The sequence below is a fragment of the Capricornis sumatraensis genome, chromosome 1 (assembly GCF_032405125.1).
Source record: "Capricornis sumatraensis isolate serow.1 chromosome 1, serow.2, whole genome shotgun sequence".
NCBI classification, from domain to species: domain Eukaryota; kingdom Metazoa; phylum Chordata; class Mammalia; order Artiodactyla; family Bovidae; genus Capricornis; species Capricornis sumatraensis.
Genome location: NC_091069.1, coordinates 259,344,076 through 259,367,969, shown reverse-complemented (window position 1 = coordinate 259,367,969; position 23,894 = coordinate 259,344,076). Strand labels below are relative to the sequence as shown.

At 48.3% G+C, this 23,894-nt stretch overlaps 1 protein-coding gene across 1 annotated transcript in view; it reads left to right on the top strand.

Annotated features, from left to right (window-relative positions):
• The window catches only part of RFTN1 (raftlin, lipid raft linker 1), a 231,686-nt gene that overhangs the window by 75,909 nt on the left and 131,883 nt on the right, over window positions 1-23,894 (top strand). Inside the window, exon 3 of the mRNA XM_068972288.1 lies at window positions 11,115-11,301. Within this exon, the coding sequence (XP_068828389.1) occupies window positions 11,115-11,301 (187 nt within the window). The remainder of the gene's footprint in view (window positions 1-11,114; window positions 11,302-23,894) is intronic.

Here is a 23,894-nt window from a genome sequence, read left to right as displayed (position 1 = left end):
TCCTCCTGCCCTCAATCCCTCCCAGCATCAGAGTCTTTTCCAATGAGTCAACTCTTTGCATGAGGTGGCCAAAGTACTGGAGTTTCAGCTTTAGCATCATTCCTTCCAAAGAACATTGTAAATGTATTTAAATGCCCCTGACTCATTCACTTTAAACGAGTGACTTTATGGTAAGTGAATTTCAGTCCGATTAACAGAATATACAAGAATACATGGTGTTGTAATGATGTGGTCTCCTGAGTCTGGATGTGTGTGTTTCTTTCTGTTTTGTTTCAGAAACATGAATTTGTTGATAAAAAGTTAACAAGAATTTGAATTTGAAGACCCTAAGATGAAGGTTTATGCCCCAGATTTAGAAATGATACCAAAGACATGGGCTGCAAACCTTATTTTAAAGCTCAAATTCCTTTCTTCACTTTATACAGTGAAAAACCCCACATCGAGCAATGATTGACTTTTGTGTTTTGCTGAATTGGATCTACTGCAAAGCCAGGCAGATTGAGGTCATAGAAATGGTGGCCTTCAAGGGACTTAGAGGGAAAAAGAGGATTTGGTTGAACAGTCTTGTTATCAGCTTCACCTGAGCAGGCGCTGACCCCTGGGAGATGGTGTCTGTCTCTGATTTTGGGCTCCTCGTATTGACAGAGCCATTAGTGGATATAATTAGAAAAGCAGAATCAGAGTTTGAGTAATCGGGCTAAAGCACAAACGATTGCTGGGCACAGACGTGGGGGCCGTTGCGGCTGGGCGTGGCTGGCCTGCTGCAGGGACGTGAGTGACCTGTGAGGTCACCGGTCATTGTGCAAGCGCTTTCTTTCTTGTGTTGGAAGCTGGTGTGTGTGTGCACTAGGGTGCTTCACTCGTGTCTGACTCTTTGCGACCCCGTGGACTGTAGCCCGCCAGGCTCCTCTGTCCATGGGATTCTCCAAGCCAGAACACTGGAGTGGGTGGCCGTTCTCCAGGGGATCTTTCCTTCCCCATAAGGAAATCTGAAGCAGCAGCAACATCGCTTTGGCTCTTCTGCAGATGTCTGAAAGGCCTCATTTCTAGGGAGTCAACAGGGCTGCAGAATGTTTTTGTTAAACAAACATAGTCATAGCAAAAACAATCTACTTTATCCCAGGAGTGTCAAGAAATATGTGGTTTTGTGGATTATGCTTTTCCCCCTGTTTCATTCCTTTCTTTAAAAAAAAAAAAAAAACCTCCTGGAATAATGGTTTATTTATTCTTACGGAATTAGTTTCTAAACACTGAAGAGCCAAACACTTATTTCAAAAGACCTTTGGACTCTCATGTTACCCGAAATACCTTTCCAGCAGTGCTTTCTGTGTCTTGATTTTTTAAAAAAAAAAGCCTGTTATTGGTAATTGAATGAGGACAAAGCAAAGATTTCCAAGGGGTTTGAAATGCAGTTATGTGGTCCTAACCTCTTTGTTCTTATCTACATCAGTATAGAAAAGGGAGGAACTGGGGATTAACATATACACACTACTACAGACTCTGATGCTGGGAGGGATTGGGGGCAGTAGGAAAAAGGGACGACCGAGGATGAGATGGCTGGATGGCATCATGGACTCGATGGACATGAGTCTGAGTGAACTCCGGGAGATGGTGATGAACAGGGAGGCCTGGCGTGCTGCGCGATTCATGGGGTCGCAAAGAGTCGGACACGACTGAGCGACTGAACTGAACTGAACATATAAAATAGCTTACCAGCAAGGACCTACTATATCTATAGCACAGGGAAGTATACTCAATGCTTTGTAATAACCTATAAGAGAAAAGTGAAGTCGCTCAGTCGTGGCCGATTCTTTGCGACCCCATGGACTGTAGCCTACCAGGCCCTTCCGTCCATGGGATTTTCCAGGCAAGAGTACTTGAATATAAGAGAAAAGAATATGAAAAAGAATCTCTCTCTCTATATATATATATGCATGTATCTGCATTGCCTTACTGTACAGCTGACACTGACGCAGCATTGTAAATCAGCTAACTCTGGTCTTCAGAAGTGTGACGCACACACACAGTGGCCTATTACACAGCCTTAAAAAAGAAAGCAGTCCTGATACATGCTGCAGCGTAACTTTGAAGAAATTATGCTAAACAAGGAAGGTCAATCCCCAAAGGACCACCATGATGTGATTTCACTTGTACTCGGCACCTGCAGGAGTCAGATTTCATAGAGACAGAGGCGAGCAGAGGCTCACTCCCAGTACCTGAGGGTGTCACCTTGCAGACGTGGATGAGTCACGATTAACGGTGGAAGCAGCGCCTGACTGGCGGTCCCCCCTCGGCAGTGTCACCGTCTGGGGTGAGAAGGAGGCGGGGGGTGTCTGTCCTCCCACGTTCATCGAATGCCTCAGCCAGACTGCAACCTACCAGGTCTTGGCTTTGGGCCATGTGTGTTGATCGCTCGGTCGTGTCTTGACTGTGTGACCCCATGGCCTGTAGCTCGCCAGGCTCCTCTATCCATGGAATTCTCCAGGCAGGAATACTGGGGTGGGTAGCCATCTCCTTCTCCAGGATATCTTCCCAATGCAGGGATTGAACCTGGGTCTCCTGCATTGCAGGAGCCGTGGGAAGCCACGTGGGGTTGAAAATGAAATGGGACTGGCTTGCCAGAGCTGAGGATTAGGAGTTTCTACGAGGGTCAAGAACTGTGAGTTCTTGGGGGCCAGAATTAGAAGCTCTGGCACCACTGGGCCCCCGAGCCCCTTGGTAATCATTTGACTGGGAGGAGAGGGTGCCGCTCTCCTGATGAGGTGGGGCTTCCACCTCCTGGTCTGTCCCTGGCTCTCTGTTTTGCTTACCCTATCCATCGGACCCTGGGGCCTCAGATCCTGGCCTTGCAGTCTGTCCCAGGCCCAGTACAGGTCACGGGATGAGACCCCCTCTGCTCAGGCTGGAGAACTGGGGCTTTGCATGGCGGCGGGGCAAGTCCCCACGTGGGATGGCGTCGGCTCCCCGAGCATGGGACCCCGGCTTGCAGACCGAGCGCTGTTGGTGAGCTCTGTGAAACAGGACAGTTGAGAAAGTGGAGAGGAAAGTGTGACCTTCGAGTGGGTGCCGGGCCCTAGCCTGGAGAGTCACACTGGCTAAGATGGTCCCATCGGGGCTCTCTCCTCCAGTGGTGCGGCTTCTGAATAAGTGCGTCCGTGTATCTCGGGCTGTGCTGAGTCTCCGTGGCTGTGCGTGGGCCTCCTCCAGGGGTGGCGAGCAGGGCTTCTCTGGAGTTGTGACGCGCGGCTCCTCGCGGTGACTTGTCAGGTTGCGGGGTGCCGGCTCTGGGGTGCTTGGGTTTCAGTAGTTGCAGCTCCCTGGCCGGAGGGCGCAGGCTCGATAGTTGGCGCATGTGGGCCTAGTCGCTCCAAGGCGTGGGGGATCTTCCCGGAGCAGGGATGGAACCCGTGTCCCCTGCGTGGGCCCGCGGACCCTTAACCCGCAGCTACGGGGGAAGCCCTTCAGCGGGGAGTCTCGCCCGGCCACGCCAGCGACGGGTTCTTTGCCCGCCTTTCCTTCTCGCCGCCCGCCGCCCGCGTGTGACTGTTCCTTCTCCTTTTGGCTCTGGTCGGGAGGACCCTTTCAGTTCACACTGGAAATAGTCTATTCTCCAATGTCACTTTCTCGTTAGAAACTTATAGCTTAGTCTCCAGATCCAAATATTAATATCGTTGCATTTGAAAGTTGGACGCTCCTTTCAGAATGGCCTGTCAGGGGTCTTTGCTTTCCAAAGGAGGGACCCAAGAGACAGGGTGGGAAATATATGACTTGCCCGAGGTTATGTAATTTGTAAGCGAAATCAGGCAAATATTACAAAACAAAAATAGTGGAGAGGCTATTCTGATGGGAGGGGTGGGGAAAATAGACCAAGAGGCCACGTTTGGTATGTTCATCCAAACACATAAGTCATTCTTTCGTTTGTTTTCCCAGTAATAATATTGGGGAATTGGTCACTTTACAAGAACAGGGCTTTTTTTTTTTTTTTTTTAAGGTTAAGGTTCAAGAAGAAACATGGAGTTAAGGCCTTTAATCATATTTACGATAGGGGCCTCTTTTTTTAAATTGCCATAAGATGGTTGAGATTCACTTTTGTTTGTTTTTTAACCATGAAGATCAACTAACTTTGACAGCATGCATACCAAAAATTAAAGCCATAAAGTCCCTGAGTTTTGACAGGAGATGTTATCTTTAGATTTGGAGATAAAAATTTAAAAGGTGTTATGTTTTATTCAGGAAGCGTTTAGCTGTAACGGGGTTGATTGACTAATATTTTTAGTGCCCTGATTGGGGGGTGGAGATGAAGGGGTGCAGGGAGGTTGGGGAGGCTCAGGGCCCCAGGGCTGATCCGTCCTCAGCGTCTGCAGCCATCCAGGCCCCGGGGCCAGCTCTCCGTCCACCGCTCCCCGCGCCACTGGGCTTGGCCATTTTGAGCTTCATCAATCACACGTGCATCACCCCACGTGATTCTTACATTGACTCTGTGATGGAAGTAATTTCCGTTTTATGTGCAGAAACTGACCATTCACATGTCCGTGCTTGAGGCAAAAGGAAAATCGATAACACTGGTCCTGTCTTTATTAACGTTTCTGATAGTGGACTTCGGGCATTCATTTTCACTTTTTAGCATACTGCATTCAACACTGATTTGTCCTGGTTGCTGGGTTTTGGTGCCCTTTGAATTTTGCACCTGCAGTAGTGTCTCTCACCTGTTCTCTGCTAGTTTCTATGCCGCCCTGGGCCTGGGGTGAGCATAGATTGGGGAGGGGGTCTGTGCAGGGCCCATGGTGGGCCTGGGGCTGCTAGGGGAGGGACCACCAGGGTCTCAGCTGTGTGGGGTTGGAGCGCGGGTCACAGGTGGGTGTGTGCCCTTAGATCCAAAGGTCCCCTGCCCAGTGGAGGAACACCAAAGGGAGACTATATAGAAAATTACTCCTGTTGTTCAGTTACTGAGTTGTGTCTGACTCTTTGCAACCCCATGGACTGCAGCACGCCAGGCTCCTCTGTCCTGCACTATCTCCTGGAGCTTGCTCAAATTCACGTCCATTTAGTTGGTGATGCCATCCAACCATCTCATCCTCTGCTGCCCCCTTCTCCTTTTGCCTTCAGTCTTTCCCAGCATCAGGGTCTTTTCAAGTGAGTCAGCTCTTCGCATCAGGTGGGCAAAGTATTGGACTTAGGCTTTAATTTCCTGGAGGGGTTGTGAATACATGGAAAAAAAAAAAAAGTGAAAGTGTTAGTCACTCAGTGAGCCCAACTCTTTGCAACCCCTGAGTCAGAGTTAGGGACTCAGTAGTATCCAACTCTGCAACCCCACGGACTGTAGCCTACCACCTGTGTAGCCCACCTGTGTCCATGAATTTTCCAAGCAAGAATACTGGAGTGGGTAGCCATCCCCTTCTCCGGGGAATCTTCCCAACCCAGGGATGGAACCCAGGTCTGCTGCGTTGCAGGCGGATTCCTCGCCGTCTGAGCCGCCAGGGAAGATGTATATGGCTCCAGTTCTGATGCAGTAGGTCTGGGGTATCCACTCCGGTGTTCCTGCCTGGAGAGTCCCAGGGACGGGGGAGCCTGGTGGGCTGCCGTCTATGGGGTCACGAAGAGTCGGACACGACTGAGCGACTTCACTTTCACTTTTCACTTTCATGCATTGGAGAAGGAAATGGCAACCCACTCCAGTGTTCTTGCCTGGAGAGTCCCAGGGACGGGGGAGCCTGGTGGGCTGCCGTCCATGGGGTCGCACAGAGTTGGACACGGCTGAAGCGACTTAGCAGCATCAGCAGCAGCAGGTCTGGGGTGGTGCCCGAGAGCCTCCGTTTGTAGTGAGTCTGGGTGCAACCTCTGCTGCTGCTCAGAAGGGCAGGCGTAGAGGAACCCTGCTCCAAAGCCAGGGTCCGGGGCAGCGGCACGCCTGGCCCGCTGCGTTTCTGTGCCTGGGAGTACGCTCTTCCCAGACTTACCTTCAAGTTTTTTTTTTCTTTTTTTTTATAACTCTGACACCTTATCTAGAACTACTCTTAAAGGGAAACATTGCATGCTTTCCAGCTTTCTCCATCAGCCTTATCTTCGTCAGTGTTACCATGGCAATTTCTCCAGGATGCTGGGCATTTGCTTTAGAATAAACCATTGCTGTAGGTTTTCTTTTCCTATAAATTTCGTGTGTGATGTGTGGAATGAGAGCTATAGTGTCTGACTTTAAGTGCATTCTTAAATACCCTTAGATTTCATCTTTAGCTTGTTTTTAAAGTAACACATTATTTTTTAAAACACATAAAATTTTTAAATAATATTTTTATTTATAAAGAAGAAAATTAAAATGTCTCCTAAGCCCTCTACCCAAACGATTGCTGTTGATGGTAATAGTGTTAAAAGTGCAAAATAAAGTAAAATCTACCTTTCCATCCTCCCCTCCCTTCTCCAGTCTCTCCAATATTGGTGTTTTTGTGATTTCTTCCAGAAAAAGAGATCTTTATTCATCTCTGTCTCTTCTTCCATTTTCTTTAAATGTTAGTATCCTGTGATAAATACCACTAGACCGCTTGTCTCTTAACTTAGTCGTGAATCTCGGACACATTTTCACTAGCGTGTAATCCTCTTAACAGTTCTTAGAATTCATCACTGGGGTGTCCTCGTGTTGAGCTCGCCCTGCAGTGAGGAGCCTCTGACGCTTGCTTTGGCAGTAATCCCGTGGTGAACATCTTTGCCCATGTATCTTGAGATACATTTATGTGTCCAGCGTAGGCATAATACCCAGTGGTGAGGTTGTTGGATGAAGGGTGAATGCTCTTTTAAGATTGAAGGCAAACACTGCACGACCCTCCACAAAGGTTCTCCCCTGAGCCACGACGAGCGAGACTGTTACCCAACATGCTTGCCCACGATGAGTATCATAGAAGTCAAAGGAGAAAAAAAAATCTATTCAAATAGCAATAAAATAGAAAATAACTAGGAAGAGACTTCATGAGTGTGCAGTATCTGTGTGAAAAAAAATGTAATATGCATCTGAGGGACCCCAGAAAGTCCTGAATAAATGAAAGCCATGCCATGTTCTTGGATGGAAACTTGGGGCATGATGAAAATATCCATTCTTGGGGTGCTGACGTTGTTTACTCTCTGTAAAATATTGTTTGGCTTCAATTTCCAATTCCTATGGATTAAAAAGAAAATCAGATAGTCTGAGGGGAGAGTGATAAGTTAGGAATCTGAGATTAATACATCAAACTGCTACCAACAGGGCCCTGCTGTGCAGCACACGGGGCTATATGCAGCATCTTGCAATAACCTAGAATGAAACAGTTTGAAAAAGAATAGCTATACTGAGATGTGTATAACTGAATCACTTTTCTGTACACCTGAAATGAACAAAATGTTGTAAATGAACTGTATTTCAATTAAAAATGAATAAAAAGAAAATCCATTCTCTCTCAGCTATCACTTGAACACGATCTAATAAAAATAGCAACAAGATTGTTTTTGAGGGGTAATTTGATGAGCTTATTTTAAAGACCACTTGGAGAAACAAATACACAGAAAGATTCAGAAAATAAACAGGAAGACAGGAAAATTGAGAAAATAACATGACCAGATTTTAAAACATAATATAAAATTTTAAAAACTTGTATAATATTTCTATAAAATATAATATAAAAATCGTTAGAGTAGATTAATGGATCACAGCTATAGACTTAAATATACTTAGGAATATAATATATGATAAAGACCACATCTCAAATCAGTGAGGAAAAATGGATAAACTGGGGGTGGATGGGAAATGTTGAATTCATATTTCATAAATTCCAATTGGAACAAAGATTCACTTGTAAAAAGTGAAATAGTGTTATAGGAATTCATCAGAGAATTGTTTATAATACAGGTTTGTTCTGTGATCTAGACTTAGAAGCTACTGAAGACAAGATTGACAAATTCAGCTTCATTTAAAAAAAAAATTCTTCACGGCAAAACTCATGTTACACAAAGTCAAAAGACAAACGACTTGAGAGGTATTTGCATTATCACAAATAAGAACTGGATTTCCTAATATGTTAAGAATTACAAACCAACAGATCAATAACCCAGTTGACAACTAGGCAAAAATTATGACTTAACAGAAAAGACAACATAAATAGCATTTAAACGTGAAATGTTTAATACGAAAAACGTACAAATTACACAACAAGAGAATTATAAATTACCACCTCCTGGCAATCATTTTTTCTCTGTGACATTAGCCCAGCATGTGGGAAAAGAAATGGGCCTCCCAGGTGGCACTAGTGGTCAGGGACCCACCGGCCGAAGCAGGAGACGCGGGAGACACGGGTCTGATCCCTGGGTCGGGAAGAGCCCCTGGAGGAGGGCACGGCAGCCCACTCCAGTGTTCTTGCCTGGAGAGTCCCAGGACAGAGGAGCCTGGCGGGCTGCAGCCCACAGGGTCACAGAGAGTCGGACACGACTGAGCGGCTGAGCACAGTTGATGAAAATGGATGTGAAGTTGGGTTATAAACATGATGCTACCATTTGTGTAAAAAAATGAGAAATGTAAACTTATTTACCTGTGCACAAATTTAGCAGTTGTTTAAGTGAGTGAAAGTGAAGTCGCTGAGTCGTCTCGACTCTTTGCGACCCCGTGGACTGTAGTCCACCAGGCTCCTCCATTCATGGGATTCTCCAGGCAAGAGTACTGGAGAGGGGTGCCATTTTCCATAGCAATCGTTACATGTGTACCCAAAAAATGGATAGTATTGATTGCCTATAGGGAAAACAACTAAGACATGGGGGATTGGGCAGGAATGTACACTTTTCACTTGAATCTGGTAACTTTTGAATGTTGTCTGCCCTTCTCAAAAAGATTTTAAAATCATTCAGTAGGTGAAAAACATTTATTTATTTTGATATGCAGAACTCTAATCTTGAGTTAATTTGAGTGTCCTTTCAAATAGTGATTTCCTTTTTATGCTTTTTAGACAATTACCTGTGCATATCTTCTGCCCATTTTTCTTTTCTTTCTTTTCATTGTTTGTTTTGCAGACTAGGGAAATAACCCCTTTGTCTTCAGTGGCTTATCAGGGTGGGCCCAGTTCGTCTTTGGACTTGGTTTGGCTGCAGCTTTTTGCTGCACAGCAGTTTTATATTTGTGTGCAGCTGTCATTGTCTTCTGATCCTCCTTCTTTCTTATCTTTTGAGGGGGTGGAAGTGACTTTTCCAGTGTTATCTCTGGGAAGTTTGGCCCTACATCCAGTTCAGTTCAGTACAGTTGCTCAGTCATGTCCGACTCTTTGCAAACCCATGAATCGCAGCACCCTATCCATCACCAACTCCTGGAGTTCACTCAGACTCACGTCCGAGTCAGTGATGCCATCCAGCCATCTCATCCTCGGTCATCCCCTTCTCCTCCCACCCTCAATCTTTCCCAGTGAGTCAGCTCTTCGCATCAGGTGGCCACAGTACTGGAGTTTCAGCTTTAGCATCATTCCTTCCAAAGAAATCCCAGGACTGATTTCCATTAGGATGGACTGATTGGATCTCCTTGCAGTCCAAGGGACTCTCAAGAGTCTTCTCTAACACCAGAGTTCAAACGCATCAATTCTTCGGTGCTCAGCCTTCTCCACAGTCCAACTCTCACATCCATACATGACCACAGGAAAAACCATGGCCTTGACTGGACGGACCTTAGTTGGCAAAGTAATGTCTCTGCTTTTGAATATGCTATCTAGGTTGGTCATAACTTTTCTTCCAAGGAGTAAGCGTCTTTTAATTTCATGGCTGCAATCACCATCTGCAGTGATTTTGGAGCCCAAAATATAAAGTCTGACACTGTTTCTACTGTTTCCCCATCTATTTCCCATGAAGTGATGGGACCAGATGCCATGATCTTCATTTCCTGAATGTTGAGCTTTAAGCCAACTTTTTCTCTCTCCACTTGCACTTTCATCAAGAGGCTTTTTAGTTCCACTTTCTGCCATAAGGGTGGTGTCATCTGCATATCTGAGGTTATTGATATTTCTCCTGGCAGTCTTGATTCCAGCTTGTGTTTCTTCCAGTCCAGCATTTCTCATGATGTACTCTGCATAGAAGTTAAATAAGCAGGGTGACAATATACAGCCTTGACGTACTCCTTTTCCTATTTGGAACCAGTCTGTTGTTCCATGTCCAGTTCTAACCGTTGCTTCCTGACCTGCATATAGGTTTCTCAAGAGGCAGGTCAGGTGGTCTGGTATTCCCATCTCTTTCGGAATTTTCCACAGTTTATTGTGATCCACACGGTCAAAGGCTTTGGGATAGTCAATAAAGCAGAAATAGATGTTTTTCTGGAACTCTCTTGCTTTTTCCATGATCCAGTGGATGTTGGCAATTTGATCTCTGGTTCCTCTGCCTTTTCTAAAACCAGCTTGAACATCAGGGAGTTCATGGTTCACATATTGCTGAAGCCTGGCTTGGAGAATTTTGAGCATTACTTTACTAGCATGTGAGATGAGCGCAATTGTGCAATAGTTTGAGCATTCTTTTGCATTGCCTTTCTTTGGGATTGGAATGAAAACTGACCTTTTCCAGTCCTGTGGCCACTGCTGAGTTTTCCAAACTTGCTGGTATATTAAGTGCAGCACTTTCACAGCATCATCTTTCAGGATTTGAAACAGCTCCACTGGAATTCCATCACCTCCACTAGCTTTGTTCGTAGTTATGCTTTCTAAGGCCCACTTGACTTCACATTCCAAGATGACTGGCTCTAGGTGAGTGATCACACCATCGTGATTATCTGGGTCATGAAGATCTTTTTTGTACAGTTCTGTGTATTCTTGACATCTAGCTTTGACTAGATGGACCTTTATTGGCAAATAAATGTCTCTGCTTTTTATTATACTGTCTAGGTTGGTCACAGCTTTTCCTCCAAGTAGTAAGGCTCTCGATTGATACCATCTCGTCCTCAGAGCCTTTGGATGAGTTGGAAATTAACCAGCTGTTTGTAGGTTTCCCTGAAGATGGTAGTTGAGAAGGGGACAGGCTCTTGAGTGGGAGGTGACCTGGAGGTTTTCTGCTGGGCCGAGTGGCGCGGGACGTGGGCAGGGCGTGGTGGCCGGGTCGGTGGGTCTCTGATGCGCCTCCCCTTCTCTCTCCCCCAGCTGAGCTCCCGCGGGCCTCGGCCGTGAGGCTGGCCTCCCTCCGCGACCTGCCCACCCAGCTGCTGGAGCTGTACCAGCAGGGCTTTTCGCTGGCGGCCCTGCACCCCTTTGTGCAGCCGACCTCTGAGCGGGAGAAGACGCCCCTCGAGCACATCTTCAGGGCCATCTTGATCAAGAAGACCGACAGGTAAGGCCCCTGAGGGCGGGTGCTCACGCAGTCACCAGGTGCTTGGATATGTGTTGGATGGAGGAGGAGGGGGTGGGGGGGAAGGGACCATGCCCCAGGGGGCGTGCGTGTTTGGACGGCTGCCCTGGGAGCTCAGACAGTAAAGACTCTGCCTGCAGTGCAGGAGACCCAGGTTCAATGCCTGGGTTAGGAGGATCCCCTGGGGGAGGAAATGGCAACCCACTCCAGTACTCTTGCCTGGAGAATCCCATGGACAGAGGAGCCTGGCGGGCTACAGTCCACGGGGTCGCAAAGAGTCAGACACGACTGAGCGGCTGAGCACCACACATGTGTGTTGGGAGTTTACATCTGTTTCCAGTGCCTCTGCCCTCTGATGGGTTGAGACCGAACATCAGTCAGCTGAAGAGTTTCATCGTGTCCTGCAGTGGGGAATTCATACCGGATTTACACTCAGCTAGAAAAGTGTCTCCTTGAGGACGTGCGCTCCCAAAAGGAAATAGCTAGTAAAAGTATAATGCTGTTAATCTGAAAAGCATGGCTGAAGAACACACTAATTTTGGTTAAAGGCTGTATGCAAATTTTATGTCTTCCTCCAAACTCTAAAAATACTTGAACATTCTGTCAGTACATTCTATCAGTCCCTTGGGAGGAAACACAAAATTCACTCGAATTAAATGCTGTGATTGATTTGGTCTTGATTTGAATTTTCAAGGCTTGGACGATGTTTTTCAATATGGCTTGTCCAGTGATGCTTACTCTTATATTTTTATTGGGTCTAATTAGGAAAAGGAGAGGTGGAGATTGGTTTTTCAAAAGGAGCTATATGAATTTTAAATGCTTTTAAAAAAATAATGAAGGGGCATGGAGGGATAAGTTTGGGATTAACATATACATACTTCTGTATATAAAATGTGGCTTCCAGCGTCACTCTAACAGTAAAGAATCTGCCTGCAATGCAGGAGCGTGGGTTTGATCCCTCGGTTGGGCATGGCAGCCCCCTCCAGACTTCTCGCCTGGAGAATTCCATGGATAGAGGAGCCTGGTGGGCTACAGTCCGTGGGGTCACAAAGAGTCAGACACGACTGAGCGACTAGCTCTTTCACGTCCACATATAAAATAGACAACCAGCAAGGACCTACTGTATAGCACAGGGAACTCTGCTCCAGATTTTATAATAACTTATAAAGGAGGAAACTGGAAAAAGAATATACAAAGAATTTATATGTACATGTATATGTAAAACTTTGCTGCACGCTTGAAACTAACACAGGACTGTAAATCAACTATACTTCAATTTAAAATGAATAAGTCAAAACAATGAAGATGGGCTACAAAGCACATTATATTTCTGCTGCTTTCATGAAAGTAAAAATTGAATGCTTGGCAAAGGAAATCGGATCTGTCTTTTGGCCAGTTATCAGGGAGTAACAACAACTTGTGCTGTGTTTTATAGAGCATTTTCTGTGGTATTTTATACAGAAAGTGGGACAGCTGTCCGTCTTTCTCTCTTGCTTTGCCTGATGAACAGACGTTTGGCTGGTGATCTCAGGAGGGCCAGCTGGGGGACCAGAGGCTGTGTGACAGAGCCCCAGCCCTCTTTCCTGGCCAGCAGAGTTCTTCAGCTTTTCACAGCTGATGGAGCCCCGTGTCCGTGTGTGTTAAAATTTGAAGTGAAGGGGGCATCCGCCTCTGCTCCTGCCCAGAATTACCGTGGTTTCTGCAGAGCCAAACGTTTCTCAGCGTCTGCTCTGTTTGCGCGTTGCTTTCTTCGTGTTGAACGGCGGTGGGTCTATCTCTGGTCAGTCACAAGATGAGCTTGTTCTGGGAGCCCTAGTGGTTTTAAGGCCTCTGACACACAGGCCGTGCATCGTAACAGCAGGTCACTGTCACTGAGCGCTCACTGTGTGCCAAGCTTCGTAAGCGCAGAGCATCCGCACAGTCAGCCTATGAAGCGGGCACTGTTCTCAGGCACCAGCGCGATAGAGACCTGTTACATACGCAGAAGCTGAGGCACGGGCGTGGGGTAGGTTATCAAGGAGGCAGAGACGGCAGCCAGCGTCCGCCCAGGCTCTCAGCCCTGACGAGAGGCGCCTGCTGCGTCCCTGCACCCCGGATTCCTGTGGCTGACCCCTTCATGAAGAAAGCGAAAGGGGGCATCTTTGATTTTTAGATGAGGTGGTAATTTCAATGCTTTCCCTTTTCTCTGTATCAGAATTCCAGAAGAGAGACAAAATAAGAGCAACTTCCTTGTGCCTTCCTGGTTGCCTCAGGCACTCACTGGGCTCTGGGGTTTCTGATCCTTAGGCCGTGCCGTTGGTCTTAATGTGTGGAGGGGACAAGTCCATCCAGTCAGGACACAGGACTGCCCCTCCGTGTAATTCTGCCGCAGGCGCTGCTAGCATAGGGCTGGCCATGAAGTCAGCAGGTCAGAAATGGACTTGATTCTAATGTGAAGGTGGCTGCTTTTTTTTTTTCCTTCCCTGCTATGCAGCAGCGCTTCTCAAACTTTGACGCATCTCCCGCAGATACTGTTCAGATGCAGAGTGTGAGTCACAGGGTCTGGGGTGGTGCCGGGGTCCAGCCCCGGTGGATCCAGGGTGATTCGAAGCGTGGACGGTGTAGGCAAGAGGAAACTTATTTATTTATTAATATAAGATTAGATTATGAAGAAATAGTGCAGTAGGAAAATTAAGTGGAGAAAGGAGGCTGAATAACTTGGCTTACGGGGAAGACCAATAAAGTCTCAGGACAAGAGATTTGCACCATCTACGTTGGGCCACCGGCGCCCACTTGAATATCGAAGGGTGCCCTGCCTTAGACTCCCTTTCGCGCGGGTCTTAGAAGCCAGGACAAGTGAGTAGACGTGGTGAGCTGCCCCACTCCAGATGGGAATTCAGCCTGAAATTAGAGTAAAGAGGAGAGGGAGGGAGAGGGAGAAAAAGGAGAGAGAGACACGGGGGGAGCCAGATTCCCAAGAAACTAGGCCGAGAGACTAGTCCGAGAAACTGGTCCATCCTTTATTGTTCAGAAGGCCTTTTATACTTTTGATAATGCATGGAGATCAATGGGTAATACAAAGTTATGCAGTGTTAGCAGCCCAAACTCTTATCAAAACCAGGCTTTTCTCTCTGCATACCTAGTTGTATACACAACTCTTAGGTAATTTACATCATCTTCTGGCCAAAAGGGCCAATTAACATTTTACAGCCTTTTTTCTGATAAGGGTTTGTCAACCAGAAGACTTATTTGTGTTGATCTTCCCAAAGTCTGGTGCCATTCTCAGAAAGCACTAAATAAAGTTACATTCTTACATAGCAAAGATACGCCAGTTTATAACAAGTGAAAGGAGTACAGTGATTTACAACAAAAGAAGAGTAATTAACTCAAAAGTCTAGTGTTGCTAACATCAAAACTGCTATATATCTTTTTCCATATCCCGTTTACATTGATTAACATCCTCCCAGGTGCCTAAAAGATAAAGAATATGGAGGCCTGGCAGCAGTCATTGAGTCAACAGTGAAAACCTTCTACCAAGATGATTTTTAGCTCTCTAGAAAAGGCTCTGTATCTTTAAGATGCTTTTAAGCTTTGTACCTCTCGAGGTTGGGGGGTTGTAAGCAATTCACAAGCTGTAAGAGGTCCGGGGGAACCTGTTAGGCAAGCTAGAGAGCTGTCAGAGGGGTTTAACTGAAACATCCCTTTCAAATGCAGAAGACTAAAGCCCTGATTTGACTTCTTCCAGAGAATATCAGAAGAGTGGAAAAGCAGGCCAACTCTGGTCTTGGGGGTGGATGCTCAGGAAATTCCAGGGGCAACCCCTGAAGCCTGATCACATCCTTGCGTTTTGTCAGGCTTTCTTCCGCATGACCTTGTCATGGGCGGGATTCCTCACGCTGGCCCCTGGCAGGGTGGGGCCTGGGACCCATCTCTAACACGCTCCCTGGTGGTGAGGGTGCTCTTGGTCCATGGACAACACTTAGAGTAGCCAGGGCACGAGGACCTGACTCCTCCTTGTCTGGCTCCATGCCTGGCACTCGTCAACAACTCCTGACTCCCTGGGAGAGTGTTGAATACCAGGAAAGGGGAGAAGGAGCCCTGGGTTCTTGGTCGGAGGACCGGTTCTGCACTGCACTCGGCTCCTCGCAGGAGGTGTTGAGTGCAGGACACATCAGTAGATTTTTCTGAGCCCCCGTTTTTTAGCAGGTACGATGTGAGGTTTGTACTAAATAATTTGTGAGACTGGAGCCAACTCTACATTTTAGTGTGACTGGATGAGGGGGGGCAAGAAAGCTGCTCTGTGGGAATCAGAAATAAATGATCCCTCTTTGTGAGCAGTTCGTTACCAGGCAGTAGTAAAGTGGGGCGTTCACTGGGGGTTCTCTCCTCCTCCTGAGGGCAGGCCCTGAGCTAATGAGCTGGCTTTTCAGAAGAGAAAATGGGTCAAGCTATTTAAGTACGGAGGATTTTGAAGAAAGGAAAGATGATGTGCTCCTTGGCTGTGAGTTCACTCCAGTCCGGAGTGTCCGGACCACCTGCCTGAGTGACTTTAGTGAACACTTCAGCTCTTTAATAAGCAGATACACAGAGAGAATTGCTTGGATATTCCGGTACCAGATCTTTGCAAGCGCTCCTCCGCTTTAAAGGAAGTGCAGAAACTTGGTAATTTGCCAGGTTCGGTAATAGCCATGATAATTTGCCATTCTCCTGGAAAACATGACCAAGAGAATTTCCCCTGCTTCCGCTTCGTATTGGTGGGAAGCGGTCGTTATCCAATTTTAAAGGCTGGACGTGTTCTGCCCTAGCAAATGCAGCGACTCCATACTTTTGCATCATGAGGAAGAACACCCCATGCTATGAAAAACAAATAAACAAAACCCAGCTGCACATTTTCCAAACCAGCCAGGAGTTTAAGGAGTAAAAATGAAGCAAAGGAGATCTTCAGTGATTAATTTTTAATATGGGCAGTTACTGGTATTTTTTTCGCCAAGTCTGCCAAAGTCCTATCGGCTATACATGCAGGTCAATGAAATGATTAGCTCTCAAAGAGCAGATGAATGCCTGATTAATATTTTCCAAGTGGACGTCATTGAAAGAGTGTGCGTAAACTTTCTAGATTACCTTCTGTTTAAATCAAGCTCATTGGCAAGAATCATCATGAGATGATTGCTTGGAATATCAACCTTAATGTATTGAAGTGAAAGTCACTCAGTTGTGTCCGACTCTGCAATCCCATGGTCTGTAGCCCACCAGGCTCCTCTGTCCATGGGGATTCTCTAGGCAAGAATACTAGAGTGGGCATCCTTTTGCTTCTCCAGGGGATCTACCCAACCTAGGGCTCAAGCCCAGGTCTCCCGCATCACAGGCGGATTCTTTACTGTCTGAGCCACCAGGGAAGCCTTCCAGGTACCTGCAGTTTAACTGAAAAAATAAGATGCCCCTCATGTGTGGGAGTTTGGAAAAAGGAGAAGTCACCTCCTGCTAGAAAGAAAACCACAGAAAGGTTTCAGGAGGAAACATTTCTTTTGGATAGTAATATGTACAAAGAGGGAAGAGTTTATTTAAGTCTTATAATGAAATATTTTCTAGTGAGGTTTGAGCAATTAGAGAGCATCACTGACAGCCTAACGGTATTATTCAGTTCAGCTCAGTCGCTCAGTCATGTCCAACTCTTTGGGACCCCATAGACTGCAGCACGCCAGGCCTCCCTGTCCATCACCAACTCCCGAGTTTACCCAAACTCATGTCCATTGAGTCGGTGATGCCATCCAACCATCTCATCCCCTGTCATCCCTTTCTCCTCTTGCCTTCCATCTTTCCCCGCATCAGAGTCTATTCCAATGAGTCGGTTATTCATACCAAGTGGCCAAAGTATTGGAGTTTCAGCTGCAACATCAGTCCTTCCAATGAATATTCAGGACTGATCTCCTTTAGGATGGACGGGTTGGATTTCCTTGCAGACCAGGGGACTCTAAAGAGTCTTCTCCAACACTACAGTTTAAAAGCATCAATTCTTCAGCGCTCAGCTTTCTTCGTAGTCCAACTCTCACATCCATACATGACCACTGAAAAAACCATAGCCTTGACTAGATGGAGCTTTGTTGGCAAAGTAATGTCTCTGCTTTTTAATGTGCGGTCATAGCTTTCCTTCCAAGGAGCACACGTCTTTTCGAACCCTGTGAACTGTCTTATTAGTTATTCCCAAAGCATAGTGCGGTAAAGTTCCTCCAAGCCCTCTGCCACTTTGACAAATACAACTTCAATCCATGAAAAACTGTATGATCTTTTCTTCTGAAGATTCTGATAGCTGCCATTTCATCTGAAGATGACAGGTCAGACCACACATCTGACTCAGTTGCTCCTGATCCTGTGCTGAACGGAGTCAGTCAGTGACTTTGAAAACTACCTTGAGGAGAAGTAGCTGTATGTGAGACACGTGATGATTAAGAGTGTCTGCACTGCCCTCTCTTAGCCCTTTCTTGGGAGCAGTGGATGCTTTGTAACAGACAACATCGTTGCATCCAGTTTGATTTCGAAGTACAGTTTAAGTTGTCCTTCATTTTTTCCTGGTTGGTTTTCCTCCGAACAAGGTGCCAGAGCTCTTAAAACTTGATGGCTAAGGGCAGTCAGTTATTAAAATGTCACCCTGAAGTTTTGTGCGTGTGGGTTTAATTCTAGGTTGTTTGATGTCTGTGGACATTAAGTACAGAACTGCCTCGTGCTGCCCCGTTCTTCAGCCGTTGAACTGTCGTGCACACGCGAAACTAGTTCAGGGTGTCATCCGTGTGTTTTTTTCATCGCTAATGGGTTGAAGCCATTTGGGCGCGGGTCCCCTGGAATAATGCCTTATATGGTGCAGGGAAGCGGGACACGTGCGCCCTCTGTCAGCTTTCATCAGGCACCTTCTGGCTTCGGGCCACGGAGCGGGGCACGCAGAAGAGCCGCAGCTAATGCGGGGCTGGGATTCTGAAGCTCTGGTGGAGGGTGAAAAATGCATATAATCAAAGCTGCCCTTGAAAATCTCTTTAATTGCCCTTGAAATGTAATCCTGTGGCATCTCTCTGCCCGACGAGGCAAGCTTTCCTCCAGGACTAGATCGGATTGGTGTTTCCAACAGTGAGCCCCGTGGGGAGGAAGTCAGTTGGTTTGGGTTTATGGTGAGTGCTGGGTCACACCCGGGGTGGTGAGGTGCTCACGCCCAGAGGGGCGTTTGTGGGAACTGAGATGGGGGAGCCTCCTCTCCCCACCCCAACCCCGCTCACGTCCACTCTGGAGCACACCAGCCTGTCGGCTAGAGTAACTGGCATGTTTTAAGTGGTAAACGTTTCTGCCCTTTTGGTTAGATTTTCCTAAGGTGAATGTACAAGAGCTCCCAGCTCTCAAGAATCTTCTCCGCTAGGAGAATGAAAGTCTTCATGCCAATTGTGTGGGTGCCCAGCTCCATCTTGATTTCTCACCTCTGCCCTGGAATTTGTGAACGGAAGGGCTTTAGCAAAGGAGGCCCCGTGGCTCCCGTGTGCTCTGGGTCTGGACAGATGGGCAGATTGGAGCAGGGGCCCCGGTGCTGGGAAGGGCCTTCCAGGGTCTGGGGGCGCCTGGAGAAGCAGATCCCGGGTGGCGATGACGTGGGGTGACTGGAGCCGAGGTCTGCAGGGAAATGCAGGGCCTGGGGCAGGGGGCCTCTGGAGGCCGGGCCAACCAGTTGGAGCTTCAGGCTGCAGCCAGTGGGGGTCCACTGCAGCGCCTTTGTTTTGTTTTAGAGGCACAGCCGCTCGAAGTGCCGAGGTTTCAAAAGTCTGGAGAGGAAGCCTGCAAGGGGAAGAAAGTGGGAGCTGAAAAAACAGGGCGCCCATTATGGTAGGAGGTGATGGGTGGTTAACGTCGGTCATGCTAAGAAGGTGAGGCTATGTGTCCCGTAGGGAGAAACACTGGGTTTTATATTTAGGGAGAAAGGGACAGCCTGGAGGGAAAGGAAGAATTGAAGTCTGAGTGAGCTTTTTTCTTTTTAAATTTATTTATTTATTTTAATTGGAGGCTGATTCCTTTACAATACTGTGGGGGTTTGGCCATCCAGCGACGTGGATCAGCCACAGGTGCACACGCGTCCCCTATCCTGAACCCCCCCACCTCCACCCCATCCCTCAGGGCGGTCCCAGCGCACTGGTCCTGAGCGCCCTGCTTCATCTGAGTGTGCCCTTGATTCCGGGTGGCCGGGAGGAGGAACTGGAGAGGGCGGCGGTGGGCAGGGGAGGGGCCGTGTCTGGGTGGGAGTTCCCCAGCTGCAGACCTCAGAGGGGGCTTCACGTGCAAGCAGCTGCGATTAAGGCAGTGCTTCCAGGAAGAGTCCATCAGGGAAGGGGACCCAGGCAGGGAAGGGGAGGGGGCTGGCGCGGGCCGCTGGGCCTCTGGAGGGCGGCGAGTCCACGGGAGGTGGGGGCGCTGGTTCTCTTGCCCCTGCATCTGGGGGCTGTTGTCCGGGAGCTCCTCAGGATTCCTCCAGGTCTGGGGTGCACCCAGCCGAAGCAGAGCCAGTAGTGAAGCCTGCAGAAGCTGGGGGATGGGGGGACACTCAGAACCAGGAAGGGGGTGGAGGGGACCTGGCTGGGAAATGGAACGCATCCTTCCCGGGAGGAGATGAACAGCATCAGTTGGTTGCATCATATTTGTGGCTGTTGCTGGACACACACCCGCTGGGAGGTGTCCCCTGGGCAGCCAGGAGCCAGGAGAGAAGTCTGAGATGGAGGGAGGCTTCGGGGGGGCTCAGGGAGGTTGGGGTGAGGACTGGCCCACTCCTGGGATGCTCACCGTCTGACCAGAGGCTTCCACCGGTACTTAGGAGGGACTGAGTGGCTCGCCGGGCCTTCCCTGGTGGCTCAGCTGGTAAAGAATCTGCCTCCAATGTGGCAGACCTGGGTTCGATCCCCAGGTTGGGAAGATCCCCTGGAGAAGGGGAAGGCTACTCACTCCAGTATTCGGGCCTGGAGAGTTCCATGGAGTATATAGTCCATGGGGTCGCAAAGAACTGGACATGACTGAGTGCCTCGCCGAGAGCCATGTGGAGCTGCTGTCTTTTGGACCGCCCGTGTGCATGGAGCCTGGGAAGGGTCTCCTGTCCAACCCCACCAAGCAGGCTGTTCTCCCAAGTAGTTAGGAGCGGCAGACAGGCTGGATGGAGCCAGCTCTGGCTGCTCAGTGTCAGGAGTTGCAGACAGAGACAGTCCTTTGAGCTTTTTGCTGTTTCGCTTCTAGGAAAGCAAATCACAAGTGTGTTCAGCTTTCCCCCTTGCTTCCCCTTCTTGGGTCGGGACTCTGAAATCTTGACGACTCTGCCTTTGTTCCAAGACAGGGTTTAGAAATGCCGGGGCCTACGGGGGCCAGGCTCCTTGCGTGGGGACCCCTGGGTGAGCCCAAGCCTCAGTCTGCTCTGCTGTTGCCCAGAGTCCCAGGTCTTGTAGCTTTCTACAGAAAAGCCAGAAGTCTGGGTTCTTATGAGAAGACTTCTTTTAAACTGTTGCCTGACTCTTGCAAAGTAACATTGTGTGTCCCTGACCCACCCTGCCGGTCGCTGCCTTGAAGATTTCTGTGTGATGGTTGCTTGGGGCGGGGGTGGGGGGGCGGCTCATCACTCCTTTGAGTTGCGTGTTCTTTCACACTCAGCAGGCATCACCCTTCCAACTCCATTATTACTCTTTTTCATACATCTGCCCGCCTCCCCCCTCCTGGCTCAGTCTTCTTCCGTCTTTGATTCCCATGATTTACTTACTAGAGTGCCAGGTGCGGAGTAGGTTTGGCCCCACTAGAATTTTTCTGCATCAAGTGGAATAAAACTACGCTACTATCTTTCACTGAACAACCATCAAGTCACTGAAAGATGGATTTGTCTTTGGTTTACATATTTAACCAGTACCAGAAGTGCATCTTGTTAACGTAGCCACCCAGCGTGGACCCCAAATAATGGAACCACACACACACACACACACACACACACACACACACACACACACACTCACACGCACACACACTCACGTACACATACACTCACACACACATACTCACACACACACACATACACACTCACACTCACAGACACACACACTCCCACACACACACACTCTCACACACATACATACACAGACACAGACACACACACACTCACACATACACTCACACACACACATACACATACACACACACACTCACACACACACACACGCACACACACTCACATGCACATACACACACATAACACACACACAGACACACACACATACACATACACACTCACACACACACTCACACACAGACACACACACTCCCACACACACATACATACACAGACACAGACACAGACACACACACACATACACTCACACACACAGACACACACACACATACACATACACACACTCACACACACATACACACACACTCCCACACACACACACTCACACACACATACACACACTCTCACACACACACACACACACACACACACACACACACAGACACAGGATCCTATTATTGCCCAAATAGCAGTGGTTTTTGCCACAAAGGTATGTATATGTTATTTTTCGCTCTTTTTTTGGATTGTTTTTAAAAAACAGCCAAACACTGGCCTTGAGAGGAAGGCAGTCTTTGCAGACCTTAAGTGGAGTGCAGACGCCTTCCGTCGCAGTATGAACAGGCCCTCAAGATGCGTTCTGCCCTTCCTGATCCGTGCCTGCCTCACGGGCACCTGACTCACGGGACTGACCTTCCCACACCCTTGCCTCTGCCCCGGCCAGGGATGGTTTCCATCAGAGGGGCAGAGAGGCGCCTGCCCCGCTGCTGGTCTCCCTGGTAACCAAATTCAGGCCGTCTGCCGTAATGCCCCCCTGACTGGCAATCCTCTCCCCAGCCCCCGGGTGCAGAGCATGACCCCACGCGCTGCTGGCCTTCAGCCGCATGTGGTGGGGGTTCCCTCCAGGACTGTACTGCAAACGGATGAGCATCCCCCTCCAATCCGTGAAGCCACTGCTGTCTCTGTGGTCTTTCTTTGGTAGTAAGGTCTTAAAGGCAGGCAAGCGCTGGCCTTGTTCGCCGGCCTTTTCTTGTAGCCCAGAAGATAACGTGAACATTTTCGTTGGCATTTGAAAAGGGCAGAATTGGGAAAGTACAGAATTCTGTTGGGACAGAACAGAAGATTCTTTTAAAAATTACAGCCGAAAGTGTCCTCTTTAAGGGGCCCTGTGTCTCTTAGTGTCTAATTTTACCAATTACTTTGACTCTTGGGAGAATTACAGGGCTTCTAGAAAGGGGTTTCTTAATGAAATGGAATACACAGGAGGGAGGGGTGCCTTCTGGGACGTGCCCTAGAAAACGCTCACACGCGAGCTGGGCTTCAGCCTGGAGCGTCTGACTGTCGGAATCGCACATGGGGAGGGCGCCTAGCGCTGGGCTTAGGGTGATTGATTGACACGTGCTGCTGTCGGGGGGTGGGGGGGGAACCACAGCAGCTGGCTTATTCCCAGAGAGCAGACATGCAGGAAGGGGGGACTCGGAGTTCTTTTCTTAAACCTGGTAGGGAGAGAAGGTCTTTGTGTTGTGCGGAGGCCATCGTCTGGGGTTCCGATTTGGGAAGGACCCCGATCTTTGCTCACAGTGCTCCCCCGGCCCCCCGTTGCTGGCGTGGGAGCATCCGCATCAGCTTTCGAAAGCTTCCTGAGGTGTCGGGAACTTGATTAGTTCCCGGGGGCTGCTGCCTCGCCCCCCACAGAGCTGCCCGGCTGCTCCCAAGACCTCCTTAATGTATCCCTCCTATTTCCTCCTCTCACTCCAGGGCGACACCCTTCTCCGGCGTGTGGAAGTTTCAGGATTCACTGTTAATTACTGTTTGCACTTTCCAATCTAATATGTCGGCATATAGCCACACTTGGGGAAAGAGAGGTTTCTTTTCCCCCAATCCACACCTCTAAATGGCTTGCCTGCTTATTCTCCTTCTGTCTCTCCACGTGTGGGATTTTATCCCAGGTTGGGATGAAACTGTCTGATCGCTGTCCTGGATTGCCTGTGTCTTTCCCCACATGTTCTACTTTATTTATTTTTTGCCTCCTCTGAGAGAGAATTAACATACTAGCAGCTTCCAGTGTTTCTCGGAAGTCGCTTAGAATGGCGGAAAATAGCAAGCAAGGGACCCCAAACGCAGAAAGTACAAGCAACTCCGTTTCTTTGAAGTTTCCTATTGATCTTAAACCCTGTGCAAATACGACAGTACTGTGACGTGTCTGTGTTTGTTTTAGAATAAGGTAAAGAAGAGCCCTTTCCTCCCAAGCACCCACACACCCTTTAAACGACGGTGGACTCCAGGAAGGTGCGTCTGCGGCATTGTGCTGGGCTGTAGGGACACGCGCTGGCACGAGGGCTGTGTGTGCCCAGTGTCGGCGGTTGGGTGCAAACAGCGTACTCAGATGTTAGACTTTTGTATTTGGATGCTTATTCCATATTAAATTTAGGAACTCAGAGTGTCTTCCTGGCAAGGTCTGTTTTTTTGTCTGTCTTCTCTGTCAGTTAGTAGTAACTTCAGTTCAGTTCAGTCACTCAGTCGTGTCCGACTCTTT